The 24,084-nt window shown below is 39.9% G+C and overlaps 1 protein-coding gene and 1 long non-coding RNA gene across 7 annotated transcripts in view; both read left to right on the forward strand.

The window, feature by feature from the left end:
* Nucleotides 1-24,084, forward strand: part of VGLL4 (vestigial like family member 4) — a 73,906-nt gene that overhangs the window by 2,187 nt on the left and 47,635 nt on the right. For 5 of the 6 annotated variants that reach the window (XM_086846893.1, XM_086846896.1, XM_086846899.1 and 2 more), the window contains exon 2: nucleotides 4,663-4,739. In XM_086846893.1, the coding sequence (XP_086703019.1) occupies nucleotides 4,676-4,739 (64 nt within the window). In that variant the 5' untranslated portion in view covers nucleotides 4,663-4,675. Of the gene's footprint in view, nucleotides 1-1,634; nucleotides 1,719-4,662; nucleotides 4,740-24,084 lie in introns of those variants that run through there. The other variant, XM_086846898.1, reaches the window with a different exon arrangement.
* Nucleotides 14,516-14,754, forward strand: LOC111935231 (uncharacterized). Its single transcript, XR_002867637.2, has 2 exons — nucleotides 14,516-14,546; nucleotides 14,669-14,754. It is a non-coding gene; the product is annotated as an uncharacterized LOC111935231 (long non-coding RNA).

Here is a 24,084-nt window from a genome sequence, read left to right on the forward strand (position 1 = left end):
ATTTGGTAATCTTGATCTAAAGTGTGAGCACTTAGACATTTCACCTTTTAACATTTCTCATTGTAATGTTTCACATGGGTATTTTGAGTACAGGATTTTTCTGTCCACAAGCAGAAGCTGTGGTCCAAGCACAGCTGAAGAAATTCAAAATGTGTTGTGCCTATCTGGGAAAGTTATTAATTACAACATGCTTATAATTTTTCTCATTCATGGGGCAAACGTGCTGTACTCTCTCCTGTCATAAAGAATAAACTGTATTTATCTATTTTGCATCAAACTTCTGCTTTCTCTTCCTTCCCTTTGTGGATTTACTGATTGCGCTGATCAATTGTGTTTGAATTTCCTCTTGAGTTTCACTTTCTTCCATTGAAATCAGCAGAGTCTGTTTCTTTTTGGATTCTTTTTGTATTCATTTCTGGGTATGAATTTGGGCAGTTTTGGGCCTGTCTCTCCCTGGGTGGGAGCTGCTTTTGACCTGTTTGACCGCTCTTTTCAATTAATCTTGTTTTCCCTCTACTTGTGTTTATCTACACTTTGGTCTTGATGGTTTCTCAAGAGTTTTGTTATTCAGGAATTGCTTTTTTATGGTTATCATTAATGGGCTTTGTTTATTAATCCTGCTCTTCTCCCTCCAACCTTCTATGTATGATTTATCCAGATGGGAATTCAAGTTCCAGGCTTTTCTGTCCCTCGTGGAAAGGCTCAGCCTTTCTCTCCTGGCAGGGTGTAGATGCTGGAGGATGGTTTTGGTGTTCCTCAGGTGTTTGCAGAGGCTGTGCTGCTGTTCTGTCAGTCCCACTGGAATGCAGGCATTGTCCTGCCTGGGACTTCTCTTCGGGATTTCATTTCCCAATCGTGTCAAAATTCTCCTTTTGTCTTGCCTGCACTGGTGTCTGTTGTTCTCATCACCCAGTTTTGTCCTTGTTTTTGGCACCTGACTTCAGGTCTGTGCTAGACCCATCCTAACTCTGTGAGATCCCTGCCCAAACATCATCTTTGTTTCTCTTTCCTTTCTCTCCCTTTGCCATTCCCTCTTTTTAAAAACTCAAATGTGAAGTTCTCCTCTTTACCTCACGTCTTTCCTGGCATCCCCCCGTGAGCCTGAGCTTTGGTGGGATTCAACAATCATCTCTGTGTGGGCTGAGTGAGTGGTGCTCACTGAATTCCTAACAAGCAACCTCAGGGTTTTCCCTGCCTGCTCCTCCTGATGCATAAATCCCTGAAAACACCAAACCTGTTCATTTTCTAAAGCTTTCACTTCTCTGTAGCCTTCAAAAAACCAGCCAGCAGCAGGCATTTGTAAAGCTGAGCGTACCCTGCGTGCTTCTGCATCTTGCAAAAACGTGAGGACAGGGAAAATCAAGTGGAGGAGAGGGGGAAAATCAAGTGGAGGAGAGGGAAAATCAAGTGGAGGAGAGGGGGGAAAATCAAGTGGAGGAGAGGGGGAAAATCAAGTGGAGGAGAGGGGGAAAATCAAGTGGAGGAGAGGGAAAATCAAGTGCTGTTCCTTTACATTAAGGGATATTGTGTGTTTCAGGTGTTGCATAAAAAAAAAAAATCACAGGTGGATCAGTGTTTGGATGAGTCTTTCAGTCATCTCTGCTTTCACATTTTATGTCTTTACTGTTTTTCAGACTGTTCCTTTGCTGCTGTGTAGGTGAGAGGACAGGACAGGGCAGCCTTGAGTGGGAGCAGTAACTGATAAATAAGAGCACTTTGTAAGATATTAAAGTAATATTTGAAATAACAGTAGATAAAAGTATCTTGAATGCTTGTTAAAAGGGCTTTTGGCTCCTGTCTCTTGAACCCAACAGTTAAGACTTTGTAACCAGTGAGATTTCCTTGGAAAACTGTTTCCAGGGAGTTTAAATCAGATGTAGCCCAGGGAAATACAGTTGTACCTTGTGTTTCACTTTCCCTTACCAAGCACCTGCAGAGGTTGTGTTTTGGTGGGGACACAGGGGAATTCAAGGTTGGCACAGACAGGTTTGTGTCACGCTGAGAAACAGCTGGATTTGCTCAGGAGTCTCCTTATTAACAGGGTTTTTTTTGTGATTTTTTTTTTTTTGTTTTTTGGTGATGAATTTTTTTTGGGGGGGTGTGTGTGGTTTTTTTCTTTGTTTGTTGGGATTTTAAAATTTTATTTATTTATTTCTTGGAAGCCTGGGAATTATTTTTGCTCTTTCCCTTCTGGATGATGACTCCCCCAGGGTGGCTGGGCTGGCCTCTCGAGGCACATTTTCTGACCTTGCTCTGATCAAATTGGGGTTTTAAATTTGGAGCTAAGAGAGGATCCCTCCTCTCTCACTCTCCTGGCCAACCTTCATTTCTTTCCTGAACTGAAATCACTGATTTGTTAGTCTAAATTAGAGATAAAGAGATATTTAACACTATTTGTAAAATAACCTGGCAGTGTATAGCTCCTTGCAGGTACTTTTTGTTCTCTGTTTAAAAAGTGCCAGAATATCTGGGATTTCAGCCTGGGAATTGCAGTTTTTGAATGCACACAGGGCCTGGATGGCAGGGGAACACCTCAGCAGCTCTCCCATGATATGAACTTCAATAACACCCAGAGCTGCAAGGCTCTAGCCAGGCCACTTTTAGTCAAGTTGTTTTTAAAGTGTATAATTTCCTGACTCGAGTGAAGACTTGGTTCCTGTTTCCTTTTCCCAGTGTGGGTTTCTGTCACCAGTTAATTCTTTTACTGGGAGCATTTTCCAGAAAGAGATTGGGCATCTGCTTCTCCCATCATTTAAAAATCACTGGAAAGCTGAAAAAAAAAAAAAAAATTGCTTCTTAGTGTAATTAATTTGTAATGCAATTAATTGTTTTGATTTTGCTGTCATTTCCACTGTTCTTTAACAAGAGTTGGGTTGTTTTTTTCCCTGAAGAGCTGGCCAAAAAATGCAAACCTTGCTGTCTTTGAAGTGTAGGACGAGGTTAGTGCTGAGTCCTGAGTTATCTCAGTCTGGTGCAGCTGCAGCCCCTGATCAGGCAAATCCAAATCATTTCTCCATCTCAATTCTTACTCTGCTAGAGGAATTTGTGTGACAGGGCCAGTAAACTCCAAGAAAACAAAAAATATGAAAGAAATGAAGCATCAGGGTGTGAGTGGAACGGTGCTGAAGGCTTTTTCCTCCCTCTTCCAAATCTCTGCTTTGGTTTGGAGGATGATGTGGGCAGGTGTGAAAGGAATAAATATTTAATGAAGACAAAATAGTGAAATAAGCTAAGAACTTGTTTTCTAAAACCTCTTGCCCACAGGTATTGTCTTTAAATTAAAGAGTTTATTGACTTTATAAGTTTAGTTAAAATATATTCTTGAGCAAAAGCTGATTCTGACAGGGAGGGAGAAATGTTTTAATCCTCAATACACTTTGTTATTTCAAATTTGTCTCTTCTTCTTGCATAGCTCTACGGAAATCTTACTGGATTTCATTATTTAAACTTAAAAATATAAGCTTTAAGCTTAAAAATACATTTTCCTTCAACTTACAAACTCTTTAAAATCCTTTCTCTTGCGCTTTAAAGTCTTCGGTTAGTTTAAAGTCTGACTTATTTAGGAAGAGGGAGTGAGGATAGTGAGGTTTATTGTTTTAGTGCAAAGTCAAGGAAATTGCTTCCCAAACATGTGCTTGTTGTTAAGTCAATGTACATGTTGGACATGTGTTTGAGATTTCTGCAGTTGCCACTACCTCTTTTTTTTTTTTAAGATCATACTGTAAAGTGAATTACAGCAAACAGTTCTTATGAGAGAAGTTTTTGCTAAGATTTTTGTGGAAAAAACTCCACAAAATTTAGTTGTTCTGGTTTTTTTTCTTTCTCCATTTTTTTTAGCAGTTCTGCCTGTGCCTTTTTATTTGAAAACACATACAAGTTGTTGGCCTTGTAGTAAAAACATCTTGACAACATGTTATTGTCTTCCTTCCTTTCCCTTTCATATTTTTGGAATTTCATACTGAAGCATCCTTTTTGTTTTTTAGTTTGAAGCCATCCATGTGAAACCTTGAAAAGCTGCAACTCAGTCACTGGTTTTATGGGATTCTGGTGTAGAGCTGGAATAGGCATTTTTAATTTGCTGGGGTTCATTTTTCATGGATGGGAATTGTGTTGTAAGGGGCAAAAATCCAGGGAAAAGCAGCTACTGAGGTGTGATTATGATTGCAAAAAATACAGTTCTGTGTGTGGTTGTACACACACATCCCCAGAGCTCAACTGTGTGATCATTAGTAAAAAAAAAAAGCTTAATAAAATGATAAAATGGGGATGATTGTACTCTGGGCATGGGGGAGGGTGTGGGGGTGATGTTTCTGGAGGCTCTAAAGCCACCCAGGCCGGCTGGGAGAACATCCCTGATCCTGGCTCAGTACAGCTCAAAGCCCACCAGCACAGGTGGGAGTTACACCCTGTGTGAGCAGGGAAACAGCTCCAGCCCTTGGGAATTTGGTGTTCTGCAGTGTTTGGGTGGGAAAGGCAATGCCAGCCATGCCCTGTTTCCAGCAGTGCCGCTTTTAAGGAGCCCTGTGCTGGTGCAATGAGCAGGGAGCAGCAGAAAGTTGGATTTCTGGTTGTTTTTGCTGTCATGCTCCTGTTGTGCATTACTCCTGCTGTAAACCTGAGTGTTACACTTACTCTCTGAAACTTTGCTTCTGAATTTTGCAGGATCCAGAGGGGAATGGAGACTCCCTTGGATGTTTTGTCGAGAGCAGCATCTCTGGTCCATGCTGATGATGAGAAACGTGAGTTCCCTGCCTCGTTGGCTCCAGATGCTTTGTGTTTGCACTGGGGGTCAGCCATGGGGCTGGTTTGATTCGAGCTTGGGATTTTACTGAGCCCCAGATGTGTAGAAAACCCTTCAGAGTTTGTTTTCCTCAGGTGCAAACCCAACACCTTGCATTTAAATTGCTCAAACATCTTGCATTTAAATTGCTCAGTGGGCAGGAGAGACTGACTGATTTCTTTTTAAAAAATGATTTTTACATATATGAATAATATAAATACCAATTCATTAAAAAATGTATTTAATTCATGTGGAGGTGCCTCTCTTTTCCCAGCTGCATTTGCATTGTTAGCAGACAAAAAGTTCTGGTGGAGCTGCTGTCTAACTAAGGCCAGGTTGAGAGCTCAGACTGCCAGATAATTTTGGTTAGATCTCATTTAAGAACACATAACTGGGTGGGCACCAGTGATCTGAAAAGATTTCAGCTGATAAAAATTCCCAAGTTGACTGTTATCATTTGTAATCAGCTCTTCATTTGCCTTCCTCTGCCAGCAAAAGGGAATTACAGGATTTTAAACAGCCAGGGGCTGATGTTGCCCATTATTTGGGTAGTATTTTTGCTTTTACCATTGGTGGTAAAGAGTTTCAGATGGGTTAACTCACATTAGAATAATATTTTCTGTTCTGCCAAGCTGCAGTGCCACTTCACAGATCAGATTGTTACCTGCATGCTCTGCAATAAATGTCTTGGGTATTTTCTGAGTAGCGTGTGCACTTTGGGTATCAGCCTCAGGAGACAAATGGTATTTTGGATTTCTGACTAGAAAAATGGTATTTTGGGTTTCAAACTGCTTTTGTGAGTCGTTCCTGCACATAAAATCACCTTGTAAGGTGAATGCAGCTTTTCTTCTTCTGTTCCTTCCTTCTGTACATATATTTGAAAATGATTTGCCTTGAATATTGATTAAAATAATTGGTTTACTGCTGGAATCTGCTTTGTAATGAGCATTGGTTTTGCTGTTCTTGCCTGTTCACTTTGCTGCTGGATAAGTACCGAGTTTTCAGTGGTGCCACTGCAGAGGGATGGTTTGGTTGATTTGCCCCAGTTATTGACTATTACTGGTGAAATGAGCAGCAGTGGAGCTCCTGGAGGAAATCATTTCAACCATGATTTTGGCCTGGAGAGGGGGCTTCTTTTGGATACATTTTAAAAAGTGAATTTTGAATTTGCACTCTCCATTTTCTTGAGCTTAAATGCGTTCTTTTTGGTTAACTATTGCCTAAGACTGTAGTTTGATTTTGAGCTCCACAGGGCAGGAATGTTTGATTTGGAGAATCCAGGGGAGGGCTGATTCAGTGCAACTCGCATGTGAGGGAGCTGATGTGGATCTGGTTCTAATTTACATTCCTTTAGTCTTACCACTTAGACTTAATTAGATTTATGCCACTCTGCAGCTTCTAACTTGTGCTGTCTCCAGCTTGCCCTGCTGTTGTATCACACCCCAAAGCGCTGCAGTGGCAGGAGCTGCTGAGAGGAAAGAAATGAGCAGAGCTGTCCCTGTTCCTCTGGCAGCTTTTGGAACTCCTTCTGGGTAAAAAGAAGTTAGTTTGGAAGTTAGTTTTAAATCTTGAATTTAGCAGTTATCCTTGAGCTTTCAGTGAGGTTCTAGCAGTGGTGCTGTCTGTATTTCTCTATCCACAGTCACTTTGTCTGAAACAGAATTCTGCAGTGTTTCCAATGTTCCAGCAATGACCAGAGTGCAGCAATATTACCAATATTCATGAACTTACAGCTTTGACAAGTGGAGGATCATCCCCCTGTCCCTGTGGGCACTCACTGCAGGGCCAAGTAATACTGGAGTGTCTCAGTGTGTGTACAAATCATGAGCTGTTTAAAACAAATACTTTTCAACTTAGCAGCTCTTAAAGAAATGAGTTTAACCTCAGCCAGCAACCAGGTGCCACAGAGCTCCTCCCTTGCATGTCCCCAGCCCTGCTGGGGTGGGGAGGAGAATCAGAAAAAGGTAAAACCTGTGGGTTGGGATAAGAAGAATTTAATTATTGAAATAAAAGGTTGTAATGATGCTAATGAAAAGAGGGAGGAATGGAACCCAGGGCAGACCCACTGAGTGATGCCCAGCACTGATGGGTGGCCCCCAGCTGATCCCCAGTTTCCACACTGGGCAGGATTCCCTGCTCAGTGATCAGCCAACCCTGGCTGCTGCTTTCACTCTCATCTCTGGTTTAGCTCAGGAACTATAAACTGGATTTCAACAGCTCCCAGTTTAAATCACCCTGCACTTGTTAGCAATGAAAATTTATGAACCACGTTTGTTTAACTACGGGAAGGATTAATTATGGAGCAGGAATGGCTACTGCAGTTTGGCATTTTAACTCTTACCATGGGGAGGTGAACAGTTATTTAAGTTTATTCTACAGTGGATCTGTACTTAGAAAAATCAGAAGAAGGCAGGCAATGATGTCATTGTTAGCCAGACATGTTAAGGCTGGTCACTAATTTCTGACTTGTCAATTTAAAGGCCATTAAAAAAAATCTGTTTCCCCTGATGAGGAGCCGTAGGTGATGTGCAACTATTTCATCTGCACATGGGTTTTGCTGGGATCTTTTCAGGGCTTCAGAAATAGGATTTAGAAGAAGGCACCATCTCTATGAAGGGCATCCATGCTGGTTTTTTTGTTGTCATCATGGCCTTAAACCTTCCAGAACGTGGGTTCTTGTAAAGTCCAATTTTGCAGTTTCCAATGAGGCGCTTGGCACTCGTTGCTCTTCTCTCCCTGCCCTCTTCTTGCTGGGCTTGTTCTGATCTCTCATCTGCTCAGGGCTCAATCTGGCTGCTTTTGGAAGAGCACAGGATCAGCTGGGAGGGTTTAGCAAGTATTCAAGCAGTGAGGAGGATTATCATTTCGCATTTATCTGGTCTAAGGGGTTTGGGAACTGGTCTTTCAGTTATAAACAGAGCTTTAAAAGCATAATCTTGACATTGAGATAATAGTGAAGGAAAACACTAATCAGGACTTGTGCTTGCAGATTTTATTGTAAGCACTTTGTACTCAGTCTGTGTGGGTTTATAGGAACACTTTATTTGCACTTCCCTCCAATATGTAAGCCCAGTTTAAAAATATGGGAAAGAATGAGAAAAACCATGTCTTTTCTCACTCTCTCAGGGCAATATAGTGAGAAATCTGCTGTGGGCAGGCAGGAGAAAAATACACTTCCAGAAGGAAATGAAAGGTTTGGGAACAGCTCATTCATTAATGGCACCACCAAATCCCTGGTAAAACTTTGTATTTTAATGCCTTGGACCAAATCCATACCTGTTGAGTCTTGATTTATGTTCTGCAAAACTGATAGAGAACTAACTACATTGAAAAAAAAAGAAGAATTGTCTTTGATGAATCCATGCTCCTTGCACATGTGCCATCAGTCACATGTGTGCAGGGCAGCCTGGAACTGCAATTCCACACTCCTTGCCTGTGAACACTGTTATTGTTTGGCAACAGTTGCTTTTATGTGGTTTAGTTTAATCCACTTCAAATAATTAAGCCAGGCCATACAGTTGATATTTCTAGTACAGAAGAATTATTGTGCTTTAAAATCCCTGCCCTAATCCGCTTTGTAATAAAATCCTGGTGTGGACAAGAGGCACCAAGCAGTTTTTACTGTTCCTCACTGGTAGCAGGAGTTCATTAGGAGCACGAATTTGGTGCTGGCTGCCACCCCCTCATGAGTAAATATGCAATGATTATTTGTTTTGGATAGCTGATCCCCCAAAAAAGATCCTGCTTCGAGGCTGAGCTGAGGAGAATTTATTATTTTTTTTTAGCCCTGTTGAAGAAGATGGTGACTCTGTAAGCTTATTGTTTTAAATAAGAAAACAAAGCAGTATTTATAGCAGAATTAGACTTGAGTGTTGTTACTCCTGTTGAAGATATTAATGATGAAATATTTCCAGCATCGCCAGGACCTTCCACCCACGCTGCCACTGTTTGTTGTGTAAATTTATGGCAAATTATGGGCAGCAGCAAGCCTGGGGCAGGATTTAAAATCAGTGTCTGCAGAACTTTAAAGAGCTTCCATCCTGCTGTGGGAACAGTTCCATCAGCTCTGAAAATGCCCCAGGTCCTGGAGGTGTTTTAGTGACTAAAAGTGAGGAATTTGATAGCAGTTGGTACAAAGGGAGTCTCAAGGATCATTTGCAGTTCGGTTTTTGGAGGATTGTGAGGTTTTTCCAGCATTGGTTTGGTTTGTTTTTCCCTTTTTTCTAGAGATTCACCTGCTTCAGAAGAATGGGGAGCAGCACATAATCCTTGTTTATTTTCTGCTCACAACTTCACCACGTTCCGAGTAGAACTGGGAGGAATTTTAGTGTAAGGACAGGGAATATTCTATAGCAAAATATTACTCAAGGATTTCCAGTAGCACACAATCTTATCATGTGACTTGCCTTTTGTGTTTCATTTCCACATGTAGGTTCAAAATAGCAAATCTTGTACCAAAGGAAGGAAGGAATGGAAAAGGTCTCGGGTTGTGAATTAAGAGAGGTTTTTGGTGCTGCTGCTCATCCATGGAACTTCTGCTTCAAGGGTGGAAGGGAATCCAGTTGGTTTAATATGTTCAGGGTTCTTTTGAGATCTAAAATATATTTGTGTCCTTAAATTCCTTCTTTGGAGAGTGTTGGGCTCTGTTCCTTTACCTGGGAGTCATTGCAAAGACCGACTGAATCCCTGCCTTGGTTTTTCCCAGTTTAGCCTAAATAAGAATTTATCTTTTAATGAAAAGGTTGTAATGATGCTTCTATTAAAAAATCTTCTTTCCTGTGACTTCCAGGACTCCTCCAGCAATGAAGTTTTTTGTTTTGTAGGACAAAACTTGCTGCAATCCTGCTTGGTTGAGGGCCACACAACCACTTGAATTCAGATTTTTATTTTGCATTTTGTAAATAGATTTATTATGTGTGCATTTTTCTGTGTGCTTTCAGAGTTTGGGGGGTTTTAATCAGGGTTTCTCAACTCTTGGGCATCTCTCATTAACCAGCCCAACAGAAATTTTCATTTAGAGCTTGGCAACTTCTTCAGGACTTTGGTTGAGGGGAGAGTGAGAAGTTCTCCAGGATAATTTCTAATATGAATATAGATGGATTCACCACATGGATGTTCGTTTCTTCTTTTATGGTTAATTAAAATATTGATTTGGTTGTGTTTTTGCCAGATTGGCTGAGAGAAGAGGCAGATATTTAATAGACACAAAAAGTTGGCCTTAAAAATTAGAGGTGTGATCTGACTGGTGGTGTTCTGTAACTCTTTAATTGTGGAAATGAATTCATAATTAACAACTGTGTTTGTGGTCAGAGCTTATCTGTGCTGTCCAGCAAAAGAGAAACTGAAGTTTCCTGAAGGAAAAGCTCTAATTCCTAAGGAGCAGAGTTAGCAAAAAATCTACATTTGTAATCCCTTAACAGCCAGGAGAGGTGTAAAAAGTGCATTTATCAGTTTGTCGTGTGAGTAATGCTTGATCAATGGTGGAGGGAGTCCTGTTTGTTTTGGAGTGGAATTCCTGACATAAATAATCTTCTTTTATTTTTAATGGAAGTATGGAAATGTGCTGTTTCAGCATAGTAATAATGTGATGGAAAAATGTAAGTGGTTCAATCCTTGAGGTGCAGCCTGAATCATCTGCTGTTGTATGAATACCAAAACAAAGCTTGAAATAATAAAACTCCCAGTAACAACGTGCAGAGCATTCTGCTTTTAAATTGATGAGATTTACATCAGAAAATACTAATATCTTCTTTGTTTTAAACGTCAAAAAAGCTGGTTTTTTTTTTTAGTAAAATATCTGAATGGCTGAACTCCTGACCTTCTGCTTTTTTGTCTTTCCAAAACCTTTAGCTGTTTGTATCACTCAGGCTCTCACAGAGTGGCTTCCTGTGAGTGCTGTCAGGGCCATCCCATTAATTTTAGGATTTTCTTGGAAGTACCAGTGTGTAGGACAACTGCTTGCTTGGCTTATTTTGTTTTTTAAAAAAAAAAACAATAAAAACCAATGAATTATTCTTACCCCCGGAAAGTTTCACCCTTTTTTTTTTTTTTTTTCTTTTTTTTTCCCCCCCTCCCAGTTTATTGTAGCAAGAAAATAAAAGGATGTTTTCAACTTGTTAAATAGGCTGGAAAATGGGGCAATTGTCTGCCTGGCGCCTTGATGTGTTTCAGTAGCAGGGGAACCCCATTAGCAGAGCCAGCAGAGGGATGGAAATTCCTGCAGGAACAAAAGGCCTTTGGAATGAATTTTTTAAAAATAAGTTCAGCTGCCTGCAGTTTGTAAACACGTCACAGCATCCTTCAGCCACCCCAGATGTTCCTGCCCAGGCAGCCACACAATTGTGGCTTTTCTTCCTGAGCCCTTCAATTTGGGATGAAATATGGGGGCTGCTGGTATTCCCCTCCCCAAATAAACGGTGTTGGCTGAAACTTTATCTCTCTAAATGTTGTCTGGCAAGTGGAGGGGGAGGAATCGCCTTGCTGGGGTGGAATTTGTCATCAGATCCCAAGCAGAGCTCTGCAAAGCACAGCTGGCTGAATACCGTGGCACATCCCATATGGAACTGGTCAGTGCACATGCTCCTAAATGATTGTCCTGTCTCAAATGCTGGCCTTGGGACTTGTCTGTTCTACCAGAACCCAAAGATGTTCCAGCCTGAATTCCCCAGAAATGCAGGGAAATTATTCCCTGCTTAGGTTGTCTATTAAATTATTGCTTGGTTGTCTGAGGAGGTTTCTGCTGGGGATGGAAGGTGTCCTGGAAGTCTGGCAGTTCTTCCCATGGTACACATTGCTCAATGTGTTTAATGTGTTTTTTGGAAGCAAAAAGGGAAGTTCTTTGTTAGAAGTTTGTTAGTTAGAAGTACTGCAGGGTGAGTGGAAGAATGCAGGGTGCTCCCCTGGATGTCCTGTAAGAGCACAGAGAGCACACAGGACACCCCTGGACATGGCAGGGTGAGAGGAAAAGAGTTCAATTATTTCAGCAGGACTTTGGATTTGGCATATTTACCACTTTTTTTTTTTTTTTTAATGGACTTGTTTCAGTAGTTACTTATTTCAGCACTTTATCAAGTGTCTGGAAGGGTTGGAATCGAGCACTTTGCAACTTCCTTGTTGCCTCCAACACCACATCTTAAACCAGGCTCAGCGTTATAAACCCAGTTCTTTCAGCAGCAGTTAAAATTGCCTTTAAAATGAAAGTTAAAAGTTAAAATTGAGGTGGTCCTGTGCAACCTTCACTCCTTGTTCAGTCACACAGTCTTTAGTGAAACGATCACAGGAATTTTACAGTTCTGTTGTAAAAAGCAACATGCAAGTTCTTAGTTAATAAGCATCTGTTTGGAATTTTCTTTTTCCCCTGGCTGGGAACCCAGACTTTATTTATGGTATGCCATTCAAATTCTGAGCTGGAGCAGGAGGGATCTGAGCACGGATTTTCCAATCCAAGGTGAGTGTCCTGATGGAATGGCTTGTGAAACAAAGAGAGGATACAGTCAATTAACACACTGCTTTATTAACTTCTGCCTTTTGTTCTGTTGTCCAAGAAGGAAAAAAAAAGCAGCAGTGCTTTGCTTCAGCCTGAAAAGAAACTTATTTTTTCTCCAAGAAGCAAACACCAAAATGTCTTGCTTTTAATTTTTCTCCTTCTTTTGCTGCTGACTCAAAACTCAATTCCCTGTAGAAAGCAGAATTTTGGCTACAAATCTGCAGGGCAGCTATAAACAATGTCACTACAGAAAATTCTGACATCCATAGGCTTAAAAGGAGAAATGCTTCTTATTTAGCAAATTGAAAAGTGAGGAGTGATTTATTACTCTCCTCTGATTTTTTTTTTCCCCTTTTCTGTTCTGACTTTAAGCTGACCCATTCATTGAAAGGTGCCCCAAAACACTTCAAGAATATTTTTGTGCACCCCCTGTAACAGTTTTGTACTGGGTGTTAATAATTTCATAGCACTGGAATAAATTTGCTTTTATTGCTCTGTAAGGCAGAGAAATTCTCAACAGTTGTGCAGAAACAGCCCTTGGTGCATTGTCTTGTTTCAAAGGGAACAATTTTAGTAGGAGCACTGGGATTTTTCTCTGGAAGCACGCCAAGAGCAGGAACTGCTTTTATTTTCTGGGTCATGCCCACGTTGTCTGTTTGGTTTGTGTGAAAACATCTGTGTGTTACAACTGTGACTTCACTCCTGGAAACCTCCTGCCTTTGTTTGCTCTCTTTGGGGCTGGATGGCTCTGGCTCCTGACTGGAGCTGGAATTCCAATCTGTTCAGGTGGAGCAGCACTGAATTCTGTGATCTTACTGTGCCAGGATCTGTCTTTGGGAGACATATATATGATATCTTATAGAAGATATCATATAAGATATGTGTCTTTCAGGATATATATATTTATTTCAGGATATATCTATATTTTCAGGATATATCTATATTTTCAGGATATATATATTTCAGGATATATATTTATATCAGGATCTTTTTCAGGATATATATATATTTTTCAGAATATTTATATTTTTTCAGGGTATATATTTTCTCAGAATATATTTTTTTTCAGAATTTTTTTTTTTCAGGATACATTTATTGCAGAATGCTGATACTTACCATATAATTATGGTAATATATATGTAATTACCTGTAATATATATAATGTATATATACATTATATACATGCACATATATTTAATAAATATGTGTAATATATTTCTATACAATATTTGTGTTTTACTTGTGTTTTACTTGTGTTTTACTTGTGTTTTACTTGTGTTTTACTTGTGTTTTACTTGTGTTTTACTTGTGTTTTACTTGTGTTTTACTTGTGTTTTACTTGTGTTTTACTTGTGTTTTACTTGTGTTTTACTTGTGTTTTACTTGTGTTTTACTTGTGTTTTACTTGTGTTTTACTTGTGTTTTACTTGTGTTTTACTTGTGTTTTACTTGTGTTTTACTTGTGTTTTACTTGTGTTTTACTTGTGTTTTACTCTATATTATATTTCTATTTTATCTTTATTTCATTTATATTTATATTATGTATGATATATAATGTTATATATAATATATATTATATAATATATGTGATATATATTACATATATATAGTGTATCATCTTATGCTACATTTGCACCTACTCAAATTACTCTTTTATTCCAAAATGATGAACTCCAGTTTCAGAAGTATGTTTGGATAGTTACATCAGCGCTGATAGTAGTCCTTAACAGAATTATCAATCAATAATATATTGATATGTTGAATGAAATAGGTGCACAGCTTATTAAGAATGTCATTTGTCAGTGTTTGAGTATGAAGGAAAATAATGGGCTTTAATAATGTTGTCTTCTGTGGAAAGGAAGAATTTGGGGGGAAAAAAAAATAAAAATTAGATTTATGTTTATTGCATTTTTAGAAATTGTAGTTCCTGATCTCAGAGCTGTGTGACCATTGCTGCTGCTGAAGCCCAGCGTGTTCCTGGCAGGAGCTGCTCCCTGAACAGTGGCTCAGCTTCTCATGACTCCCAACAGATGTTTTGCCTTTAAAGGTCACTTAAACTTTCTGTCCAGGCTGGCTCCTCGCTGCCCAGAGCGTGCCAGCAGAGTTCAGAGCTGGAATGGGGGCTGACATCAGCAATGAAATGTCATGGATTTCTTGTTCAATTTGTAGTTACCCAACCAAACCCCAGCAGCTGGCAGAGCACGGCTCAAAATGTTCCTTCCATGGTAAAACAGGGATGCTGTGAGCACCTGGGACATGGTTCAAAATGCTCCTTCCATGGTAAAACAGGGATTCTGAGAGAACCTGGGATGTGGTGGGCTTCTCAATGGCTTAAGACAATCTCTGGAGTTCCAAGGGCTTGATTTTTGCAAGGCTTCAAGATGAAATTTATCCATTTATAGGTGGAGCAGAGGCAACCTGGCAAACCCACATGACGATGCAGAACCATGCTGTAATAAAATCCTGAATGTTGTTATATCTGCCTGCACTCTGATGTGTTCTCTCTGGACTCTTTTTTATGTCATCTGTTGAGATTTGTGTCTGTCTGATCAGCTGGCATCTATCCTGAATTTATTTCTCTTTTTCCTCCTCAGAAATAGGGCACAGTGGCATTATGAGCTGTTCCACTGACCCTGATGCAATCCCATTAATGCCACTTTCTGCTCTGCCATACTCAAATATTAATTAGGAATGGGAGGGAGGCTGACAATGAAATGTCATTGAAAATGCCAATGAAAAATGTAGATTTTTACTGCTGCTTGTGGCTGTTCCCTCCTGGGCAGCACTGCTCTGTTCCAACCTGTGCCCCACAGTTTCACTCACTGATAACAGCAGGTTCTGGTAGCACTCCAGCAATTTCAATTCAGGTCTATAAAGTACTAAAGAAAGAGTTTTGTGGAAGAATAATTTATTTCTCAGATTGGATTCTGTCCTGGGTTTAGCTGGGACAGAGTTTTTTCCCTTCTGACATGACAGGTTCCAAATATATTTTTACAAACTCCTTCTTTCCCTTTCCTCTTTGGATTCCTGTTCTTCATTAAGTTGGAAAGGGATCATAATTTTCCCTTTTAATTGGTTGAAATTGCATGTTCATTGAAGCAAGGGGAAAATTTTTATGCAAATTTTCATATTTATGAAAATATTTATGCTACCTTGTGACTTCTTTTGATTGTTAAAACATAGAGAAGAGAAATAATTTCTCTGGTAGCTGATATAGAATAACTGATGTTTTCTTTGAGAAATAGAAGCTGTAAATGAAGATTTTAGGTTTTTAAGGTCTCTTTCAATCTATTCTCTGCGTTCTCTGAGGTCTTATTTTTAATTTTCCTTCTGCCTGCCATTATGAAGGCAGTGGTGCAGATTGGAGGTTGCAAATGAGTGTGCAACTTATTGCTGGAATTAAATTCCATGGGCCAGCTATTTAATTAAATGTTCCATGTGAATTGGTGTCCTGGAATTTGTATGGCTGTGAGGAAATCCATATAATGCAGTTTGTCAGGTAACTGAAATTATTTTGATTGCACAGAAATTAATCGTTATTAGCGTAAGGAAAAATTTAAAATATTTAATGCTTTCAAGTAATAGTTAATTTATTTTTTTAAATGAAAATTTCTTTTGCATTTGGTTGAAATGGCAAGGAAAAATTGGAAGGTGCTTTTGTTTCAGTTGGAGGTTTGTGTAGCTGCTCTTCTGAGGGTGAAGAATTCTAACAGAGAGTGAAAAATGGTGAAAATGGGGGTGAAAGGAGGAAAAGGCTGTCCTGTGCTAGAACATTCTTAGCACAATTTCTTTGCCATGGTGTGAAATGCTGCTTTAGCCCATAATTCATAGGAGTTTAGATATATAAATGTTTTATAAGCTTTAATATCCAGGTGCTTCTGAAGTAAATGTGTGAGAAGGGAACTGGAAAAGCACAGGGAATTCTATAGGGAATTAAGCTGGAGGCTGGGGAGAAAGGAATTGACAACATAAAAGTTCTTTTAAGAGCTGCAACATCATTCCTTGAAGTCTGCTACAATCATCTTTTAGCCCAGAACTGTTTTTTCAGGCTGTGGGGTTTGGTTTTATCTCTGTACTGAGAAGGAGGGGCTGCACCTGGTGCGATTTAAATCAGCAACAACAGTTTGTGCCCTGTGACATCGGGGATAAAATAATAACATGAGGGATGAAATAACAGCATGACAAATGCTGGTGTCACCAATACATCCCCTCCCAGCTTGTTCCCGGTTTTAGGCTGTGTATTATCAATTTTACATGGAAACCAATACAGGAAATCCACTTTGGGAAGCTGTCATGACCCAGCAGCGTCAGTTTAGTGAGTTCACTGATCTGATCAACACACACTGCATCACTATAAACCATTGTAACTGGTTCCAATCTTCAGAGCTTTTCCTGCAGTTCAGTCACACCAGACCAGGATATTAATTAATACAAGACAATATTAATCTTTATTAATGTTAGAGGAGGTGTGTGAAGGTGAGAACTCCGTGTTTCTGCTGGGGTTTGTGTGACGGTCGCTCTGCCGTCTGCGCAGTCCTAAACAGCATCGCTCAACTCTGGCATCCAAAGGTGCAGGACTGATTTTCAGCCTTTCTTATGCAACACAGCAAAACCACCTGTAGCCCCTTTTTACAGTGTTTTATCTGTGAAACTCAGCGAGCTGCTGGGTATTTGATAACCTCTGGCAGCGCTGATGCTGATTCCTAATTGGTTTCTTTGGGATTGTCTCCACTGCACGGACATTCCTGACATAAACTCAATAAAGGACAGCTGAGTGCAGCAGGCTTTAAGCTGAGCTGTCTGGGAGTATAAAACAGCTTAAATTAGCTCAACAGAAACGGTGTTGTTGAAATATTCTGTGGTGTGATGGTTGTCTCTGGAGTTGGTCTGGCTGGGGAGAGGCTTCAGCACGTTTTCCCAACGCTTCTGAGGCTGACAGAGCTCAGAGCTTCTCAGTGCTGGAGAAGCTGAGGAGGAAGTGGGGTCTAAAAATCAATGTTAGTGCCTGTCAGTAAATGAGAATGATCTGAGAACAGCACCTGCAGTGGAGGCTGGGTTAAACTTTAAAAATCCATGTTCCACATGTACATAGAGGAAAAAAAAAAAGGAGGAATATGGCTCACCAGAGATGGATTTTCTTGGTGGTATAAAATTGCATAAAAAGAAGAATCCAGGCAGAAGCTTTGCCAGGGGTGGTGTGTGAGTGTTGTTACACTCTGGCTGATGTCTCGCTCTGTGCTGTCAGTGACACAGATTCACCTGGGGTGACTCCGCTGCACCACAGCAAAATAGGCAAAAATAGGAACTTGCTGGATCTGGAGCTTTATTTGTTTGAGAAAATCAACAGGTTTATGATCTTTTGGTGCTGCCTGTGAAATCTGTTGGGATATCTGATCTAAGTGAGGCTGAGTTTCCCTTTGTAGCTGCATCCTGCTGCTGATAACTCTGTGAGGTGAACTTTGATCTTGGGATCATCTGCACTGCAGATTTTTCACTGAGGCTGCTGCCTTGCCAGGCCTCATTCCCATGGACAGTAATTAATTCTAATTATTGTGAGGTTCGGGGATGTGGAGCCCTCATTCTGCTATGAGGATAGTCTATAATATTATATAATTATAGTAATATTATAGTCTATAGTAGTCTATTTGATCAGGGGAACCATGTGAGGATGTTTTCCTGAGACCCAAGTCAGGCTGGGGGGGATTTTTGGCTGAAGTTAAGAAGCAGATTGTGCTCACTGAGACGTGTGAAGGGTGACAAGAATCCAGGAATGTCCAAGATATGCGACTCGACCAGCTTTTCCCTGCTGGGCTTGCAGATCAGGATGCCCAGCAGGAATCGGCTGCTCCTCTCCCATGCAGAGGGGAAACGCTTCTCTTCCTTGTGAGCTCCAGCCTTCCTCGTGGTGCCTGGAAGGAGCTGAATTTCCATCCCCAATGGATAAAGGTAAAGAGGGGAGTTTAGCAGAGTCTGGAAAAGGAGGTGGGTGTTCCACCAGGGTTTCTTTAATAAAGCTTCTCCCCTGGCTGGTGGCTTTTCAAACCCACTGTCAGCGCATCAACAGGTCAGACAGGTTCTGCCTGAAAGGAATAGCCAGCCCAAGAGTTGTTTTATTTGTAATTATGAGAGTGGATGAAAGCAAGGCGTGGTCCCTGCAGAGTCAGGATCTGACTGGCTTCTGTGCCTCCAGGGAAATCTCATCTTCCTGCATTTCTCCAGCTGCCACAGCGCTGGAGACTGGCCTCAGGTGAAAACCCAGTGTGTTTGCAGGGCTCCTTGCAGATAGACATTCTGTGCACATAATATTTCCAATCTATTGTCTGTATTCAGTGTTAGAAAATACACCTTTTAAAAGTAAAAATTCTGATCACCAAATGCTTTGGTTTAGGTGCATTCTTCTCTTTATAGATAATAAAAAATATCATCGTTTCTTCCATCGTGTTATGGGTGTCTAAGTGTCTGATTTCAGAGGCAGCTCAGGATGGTGAATTTGTTCTGAGACAGATCTCTACATGGCTGAGTGCATTAAATGAATGGGACATCAAAGGGGAAATGTATTTTGAGTCTTTATCCATCTACTCTTTTAAAAAGTTGTCATGCTCTGCCCAACCCAAACGTTTTGGCACTTTGCCATCAGCCTTCAGTTCAAAACTTTTCACTCATTTCCAGTTGTGGATTCACTTTGAGGCCTAATTTCCAGGATTTTATTTTTTATATTGGTTAGATTTAAAAGCTGAAAAAAAAATTAAAATTAACTGTGTGCAACATCTTGGGGTGCCTGCAGGAGAAAAGGACCTTTAAGAAAAGCATCAGCATTGCAAAACTTTGCAATATTATGGAGTTGCAACATAAAGACCCTGGAGAATAAAAGGAGCAATACTCTTTAAATCTTTCTGTATTTTAAAAATAATATATTACAGTATTTTTCCTGAAAACCTATTCCTAAGACATGTAATGGTAAAGACTAGAGTGTCTCCAGCTCAGGATTTTGAGCTTTTGGTTGAATTTAATTTATTAACACACTAGAATTAATTAAATAAAAATGTATTAATTACATTAAATTATTGTGACTTTAATTCATATAATTTTATATGAATTATAATTGATTGAATTAAATGTTTTGTGACTTTTTTGCTGCTGATCCTGTTCAAACAGAAGCCCAGCAGCTCAGCAGGGAGCGCTGGCTCACCAGAGTGCGGATTTTGGAGCTCCAGCACCAGTTCCCCAGGGCTGCTCACACACCTGGCAGCCAGTCCTGCTCCAGCCCCATTAGCAAGGCTGACAGAAACTCAATATGAAGGTTGTAAAGAGGGAGCTTTTGCTTTTGAGGCTGCTGTGCCCTGCTTTGATGCCTGGCTGAGGTGCTTGTTGGTGCACGCCGTGTCTCCCTGCCTCTTCCTTTATCGCCCTTCCAGCGAACCAGCGCCAGGGATGTGACTCCTCGTTTAATTGTCCTGGCCCAGCCCGAGCAATCATTTTCATATGACAGTTCAATTCCTCCAGCTTCTGCAAGCAACATGCCCAGAATTTTTTTGACAATAATCTGATTTATTTAATTAGTCCAGCTCACCACCTACAGCTGATTTTTTTTTTAAATTTTAGTTTGTTCTTCTTGCTTAGGAGCTGGGATTTGTTTATAGGGGAATTTTATCTCAGTGGGGAGCTGCTGGACTTCTTCCTCTTTAGCCACCAGTCCTGTCACAAAATAATGCCTTTTTTACCCTTTCCTCTGGAAGGAGGTGGATGTGAACTCCAGTATAGCCAAGACATCTGTTTTTCCAGCTTTTGGGAAAAGAAGATGGAATATCACTGGGTTAGAGAAGCAAACACTGAGTTCATGGATCTCAGAGCCACCTGCAGCTCGAGAGAAAGGAAATAAAAGGTCAAGAGGAATAGAACCAAGACAGGGAGGGACGAGGGGGATGCTCTGAGAGTGTGATCTGTCGCTTCATTTTTGGGATTTCAGCTTCCCATGACTGAGTATCTTCTGGTGCTGTGTGTGGCTGGTCCAGAGGGAATTGTGCAGCCTGGAAACAGGGAATTGTGCAGCCTGGAAACAGGGAATTTTAAAGCCTGGAAACAGGGAATTTTGAAGCCTGGCTCATGAAGAATTAATCTTTGGTTGGGAAATTGTGGTGAGACAGGATGGGTAAGGTGGGAGTGATGGGGAAGAGAGGGATGGGTTTAGGGTGGCAGGAGAACCCAGCTTGAGGAGGGTGCTGAGATTGTTGGAAGGAGAGAGGATTCTAAGGAAAGGGGATTCTAAGATGGAAAAGATTTTAAAAGGCTGAGGAAGTTCTGGGGATGTGGAATATTTGTCACATTTGGGAAACACTGAATTTCAGGAAGTGAAGGGGGTGGTGGATGGGAGCCTTGGGGGGAAAAAAAACCTGAAAAAACTTGAAACTGAAAAAAATAAAAATGTACCCACAAATCTGCACAGCCAAAGCTTTTTTTTTTTTTTTTTTTTTTTGTGGTTAAAATTTGGTAGCTGTGATCCTTTCCTCTCTGCCTGTGGGTTAAAAACAAGCAAGTGCTAAAGCATGGCACAGCTCAGGTTGTGGTCACTGCAAATTCCTGCAGCACCTGGGATTCCTCTTGGTCTCAAGGACAACCTGTGGCACGGGCAGTGCTCACCAGAGGGAGATTTTGATGACTTTTTGGTAAATTGAAAACCAAAAATTTGGTTTAAAGAATGGTTTCTGCTTTCAATGGTGGTGAGTGATGGTTGTGTGATCCCTTAGAAAACCAGGGAAGTGATGGGAAATGTAAATGTAGACTTTACTGGTTTGTCAGAAAGCTGGAAGTTACTAACAAATAAATGCCTTTTTTAATCCAAAACACGAAGAAAACCCTTCTTTTTTTGCATTTCTTTTTGGAGTGAAAACAGCAAGAGCACAATAAAAAAAAGCTAGCGTTGATTCCACTGAAAAATAGTTTTGGTGGGGCATTTTCAGCATTCCCTAGGTTTTGTTTTTGGAAGGAGAAGATGCTTTGTGTACCTGTGGAATTGGAACAGGGCTTGGAGTTTTGGCTTGGAACAGGGAGGAGTTTTGTGACTATTTTTGTGAGGTTTTTCCTTATTATCTCTCTGTTTCTGAGACCTGAATTTGTAATTCTGGACAGCAAGGGAATCCTCTGCAGGATTTAGTGGGATTAGGACAATTTCTAACACTCCACTTGTGTCCTACAGAACCCTGCACAAATAATAATTTATAATAATATTTTATAATTATACTAATAATTTATATGTGAATAAATGATAAATAATATTATATATTTATTTAATAAAACATGGTCTTCTTGTATTAATACTTTAAATAATGCAAAGGGGTTGTTCTTTTTCTTGTTTTCTTTGTTCTCTTTTCTTCTGTTAATCTAAAGGACATCCCTCAGCATCCTGGGCAAAGGATTTTTGAGTAGCTGGATTTTTGTGGGCACAACATTTTGGGATAAGTGAGAGCGTGTTTAAGGATTGTTTTGTTTTGTTTTTGTTTGTTGTTGTGGCTTTATTTTGTTTTCTTTTTGGTGTGGTAAAAAATATTAAGGTCAAATACTTTTGAAATAATTGAGAACAAGACCCTCAATTGGAAAAGAATAGCCTTAGAGCTTGAATGAAATTTCATTTTAATTTAATGGAGAAGGTTGCAAGTTATATAATGGGGTTTTGCAATGCTACTTATTAATATTTCAATCTTAAAATTCTGGGTGAGTAATTGCTGTCATGTGTAGAAGCTAAAATGATTTCATTTCGTAAGAAAAGTTGTGATTGATTTTAGTGCATGGGACAGCATTGGGAATCCTGGTTTTATCTCATTTATAAGGTGATTATAATTATTGCAATATTCAGTCTTTGTGCAAGCAAACTCAGCTCCATGTATTTACATATGTTGATATCTAAGCTCAATTAGGCTCTGTATATTTATATATATATTTATATATAAAAAGTGTATTTTATGTCTTGCCAAGCGAGCTATAAGGGGAAATGTTTTCAAAGACTTTAGCAATCTTAGAGCTCTCTGCTTTATTTCTAAACCCTGTAATTAGTGGCTTCTGGAAACTGGATTTGCTTCTTCCCAAAGCTCAAGGATACGCACGGTAATTTTGAAATCTAACCTCTAAACACGGTCTGCCTCCTAATTTTCCTAAGCTAAAAGTAGTTTAGGTGCCTGGGCATCAAGCTGACTTAAAATTGGCTTTTTTTCTTTAGTAATCTCTCATTTTTTTTTAATTTTCTTTGGTTTGTTTTTTTTTATCCTCCTGTTTCTCTTATTGGAGGAATAGAAGGTAATTTTTTTGCCCTGCTCACAGAGTGTCAGGGCATGGCAATGTTTGCATCTGGAGGCTCTGGTGGTGTTTGAGACTTTGTTGTTCATGTTGAATTATGTTTGTGATTATCATCAACCCTTCAGAAATTTAAATTAGTATGCAAATAACAGGAAAGATTATCAAGCTTTTAATTAGCACATAACAATTTTTTTTCCACCCAGATAAACTAGATTTATCTGTTGTGTGCTTTAGCTGCGTTTTTGAAGTGTTCTCAACCCAGCCTAAGAAAACAAAAAGGGAAAAACATCAGCAAATTGAGAGCTGCAAGATACCAGTGAGAAATGGAAAATACTCTTGATAAACCAGAGGCCTCATCCAGCACCTCTGGGCCTATTTTATATACTCACCCAGAAATAAATGTGGTTTTTGCCAAAAAAAACCCCAACAAACCCAACAAGGGAAGCTCTGTCTGTGCCCTGCCTTGGATTCTGCCTTTCCTGGCCCAAATTCCCACCTAAAAAAGGCTGTGGAAGGACAGTGGGTGTGTTTAATTTGGAGTGGGAGACAAAAGATTCTTGCTGATGAGGGCAGGCTTTAATTAACCCAAAGCTTTTGGAGCTGATAAATACCTCGGAATTTTCTGAGCTGGTATGAAATAGCTGGTCCTAAATCACTCCATATTTACAAACAAGTGATCTGAAATTTTTATTTACCATCGCAGTGAGATGCTGTTTAAAATGTGTATGTCTTTAAAGAAATGAGTAGTACAGAATAAGAAGTGAAGTATGGAATAAGAACTGCAGTACAATAAGGCATATTTAAATAATAATAATAATATAAATTTAAAAAAACCCATCTGCCAGTCCAGACAAGTCATTACCATTTATTCCTGGGCCCTACAGGTGGTTGCAGCTCTAGGCATTCTTAGGCATCGTCACTGTATTTTTGGTTTCCCTGGCATTTTGTTCAGTGGGGATTCCTAAGGGAATCCCAGCACTTTGGGACACTCACACACTCAGATCTCCTCACTGGATCATGCTGTGTTTGGGTTTTTTGAGCATCATTCCCTAAGTTTAGGTTATGGTAAGAATGGTAGAATACAGAAATTATTTTGTTACAAGTCGATAATGGGTGTAAGCTTCCTGTTTCAGCCTTGAGAAGCTCCAGTGATAATTAGAAAAGCATCTTTTGTGTTCTATAATATCTAGCACGTTGTTGAAACCTTTAACTAGGGGACAGGTAAAAGAGGAAGGCACCAGCTTGAGCTCAGAGTTGCTCTACCTGATGGGGCTTTCTTTAATTATTGATTTATTTTAAGGAAGCAGGTAGTTTGGTATGATTAAAATCTATTTGCAATGCAACTTTGTGATTAAGAAAATAAAAATAGTGGAAGAATGCATGTAGGAATAATGTGTGTTTTGATATCTTCTGTTCACTGGTGCAGTTGTGAGCGCTTAATGCTTTGTAAGAAATGTGTAAAGTCATTTTTTGTGGTACCTGACTCACCGAGGGAAGAGTTGTGGATCTCACAGCTGTGAGATTGCTGCTT

This window comes from Cyanistes caeruleus, chromosome 11 (genome assembly GCF_971803275.1).
Source record: "Cyanistes caeruleus chromosome 11, bCyaCae1.hap1.1, whole genome shotgun sequence".
NCBI classification, from domain to species: domain Eukaryota; kingdom Metazoa; phylum Chordata; class Aves; order Passeriformes; family Paridae; genus Cyanistes; species Cyanistes caeruleus.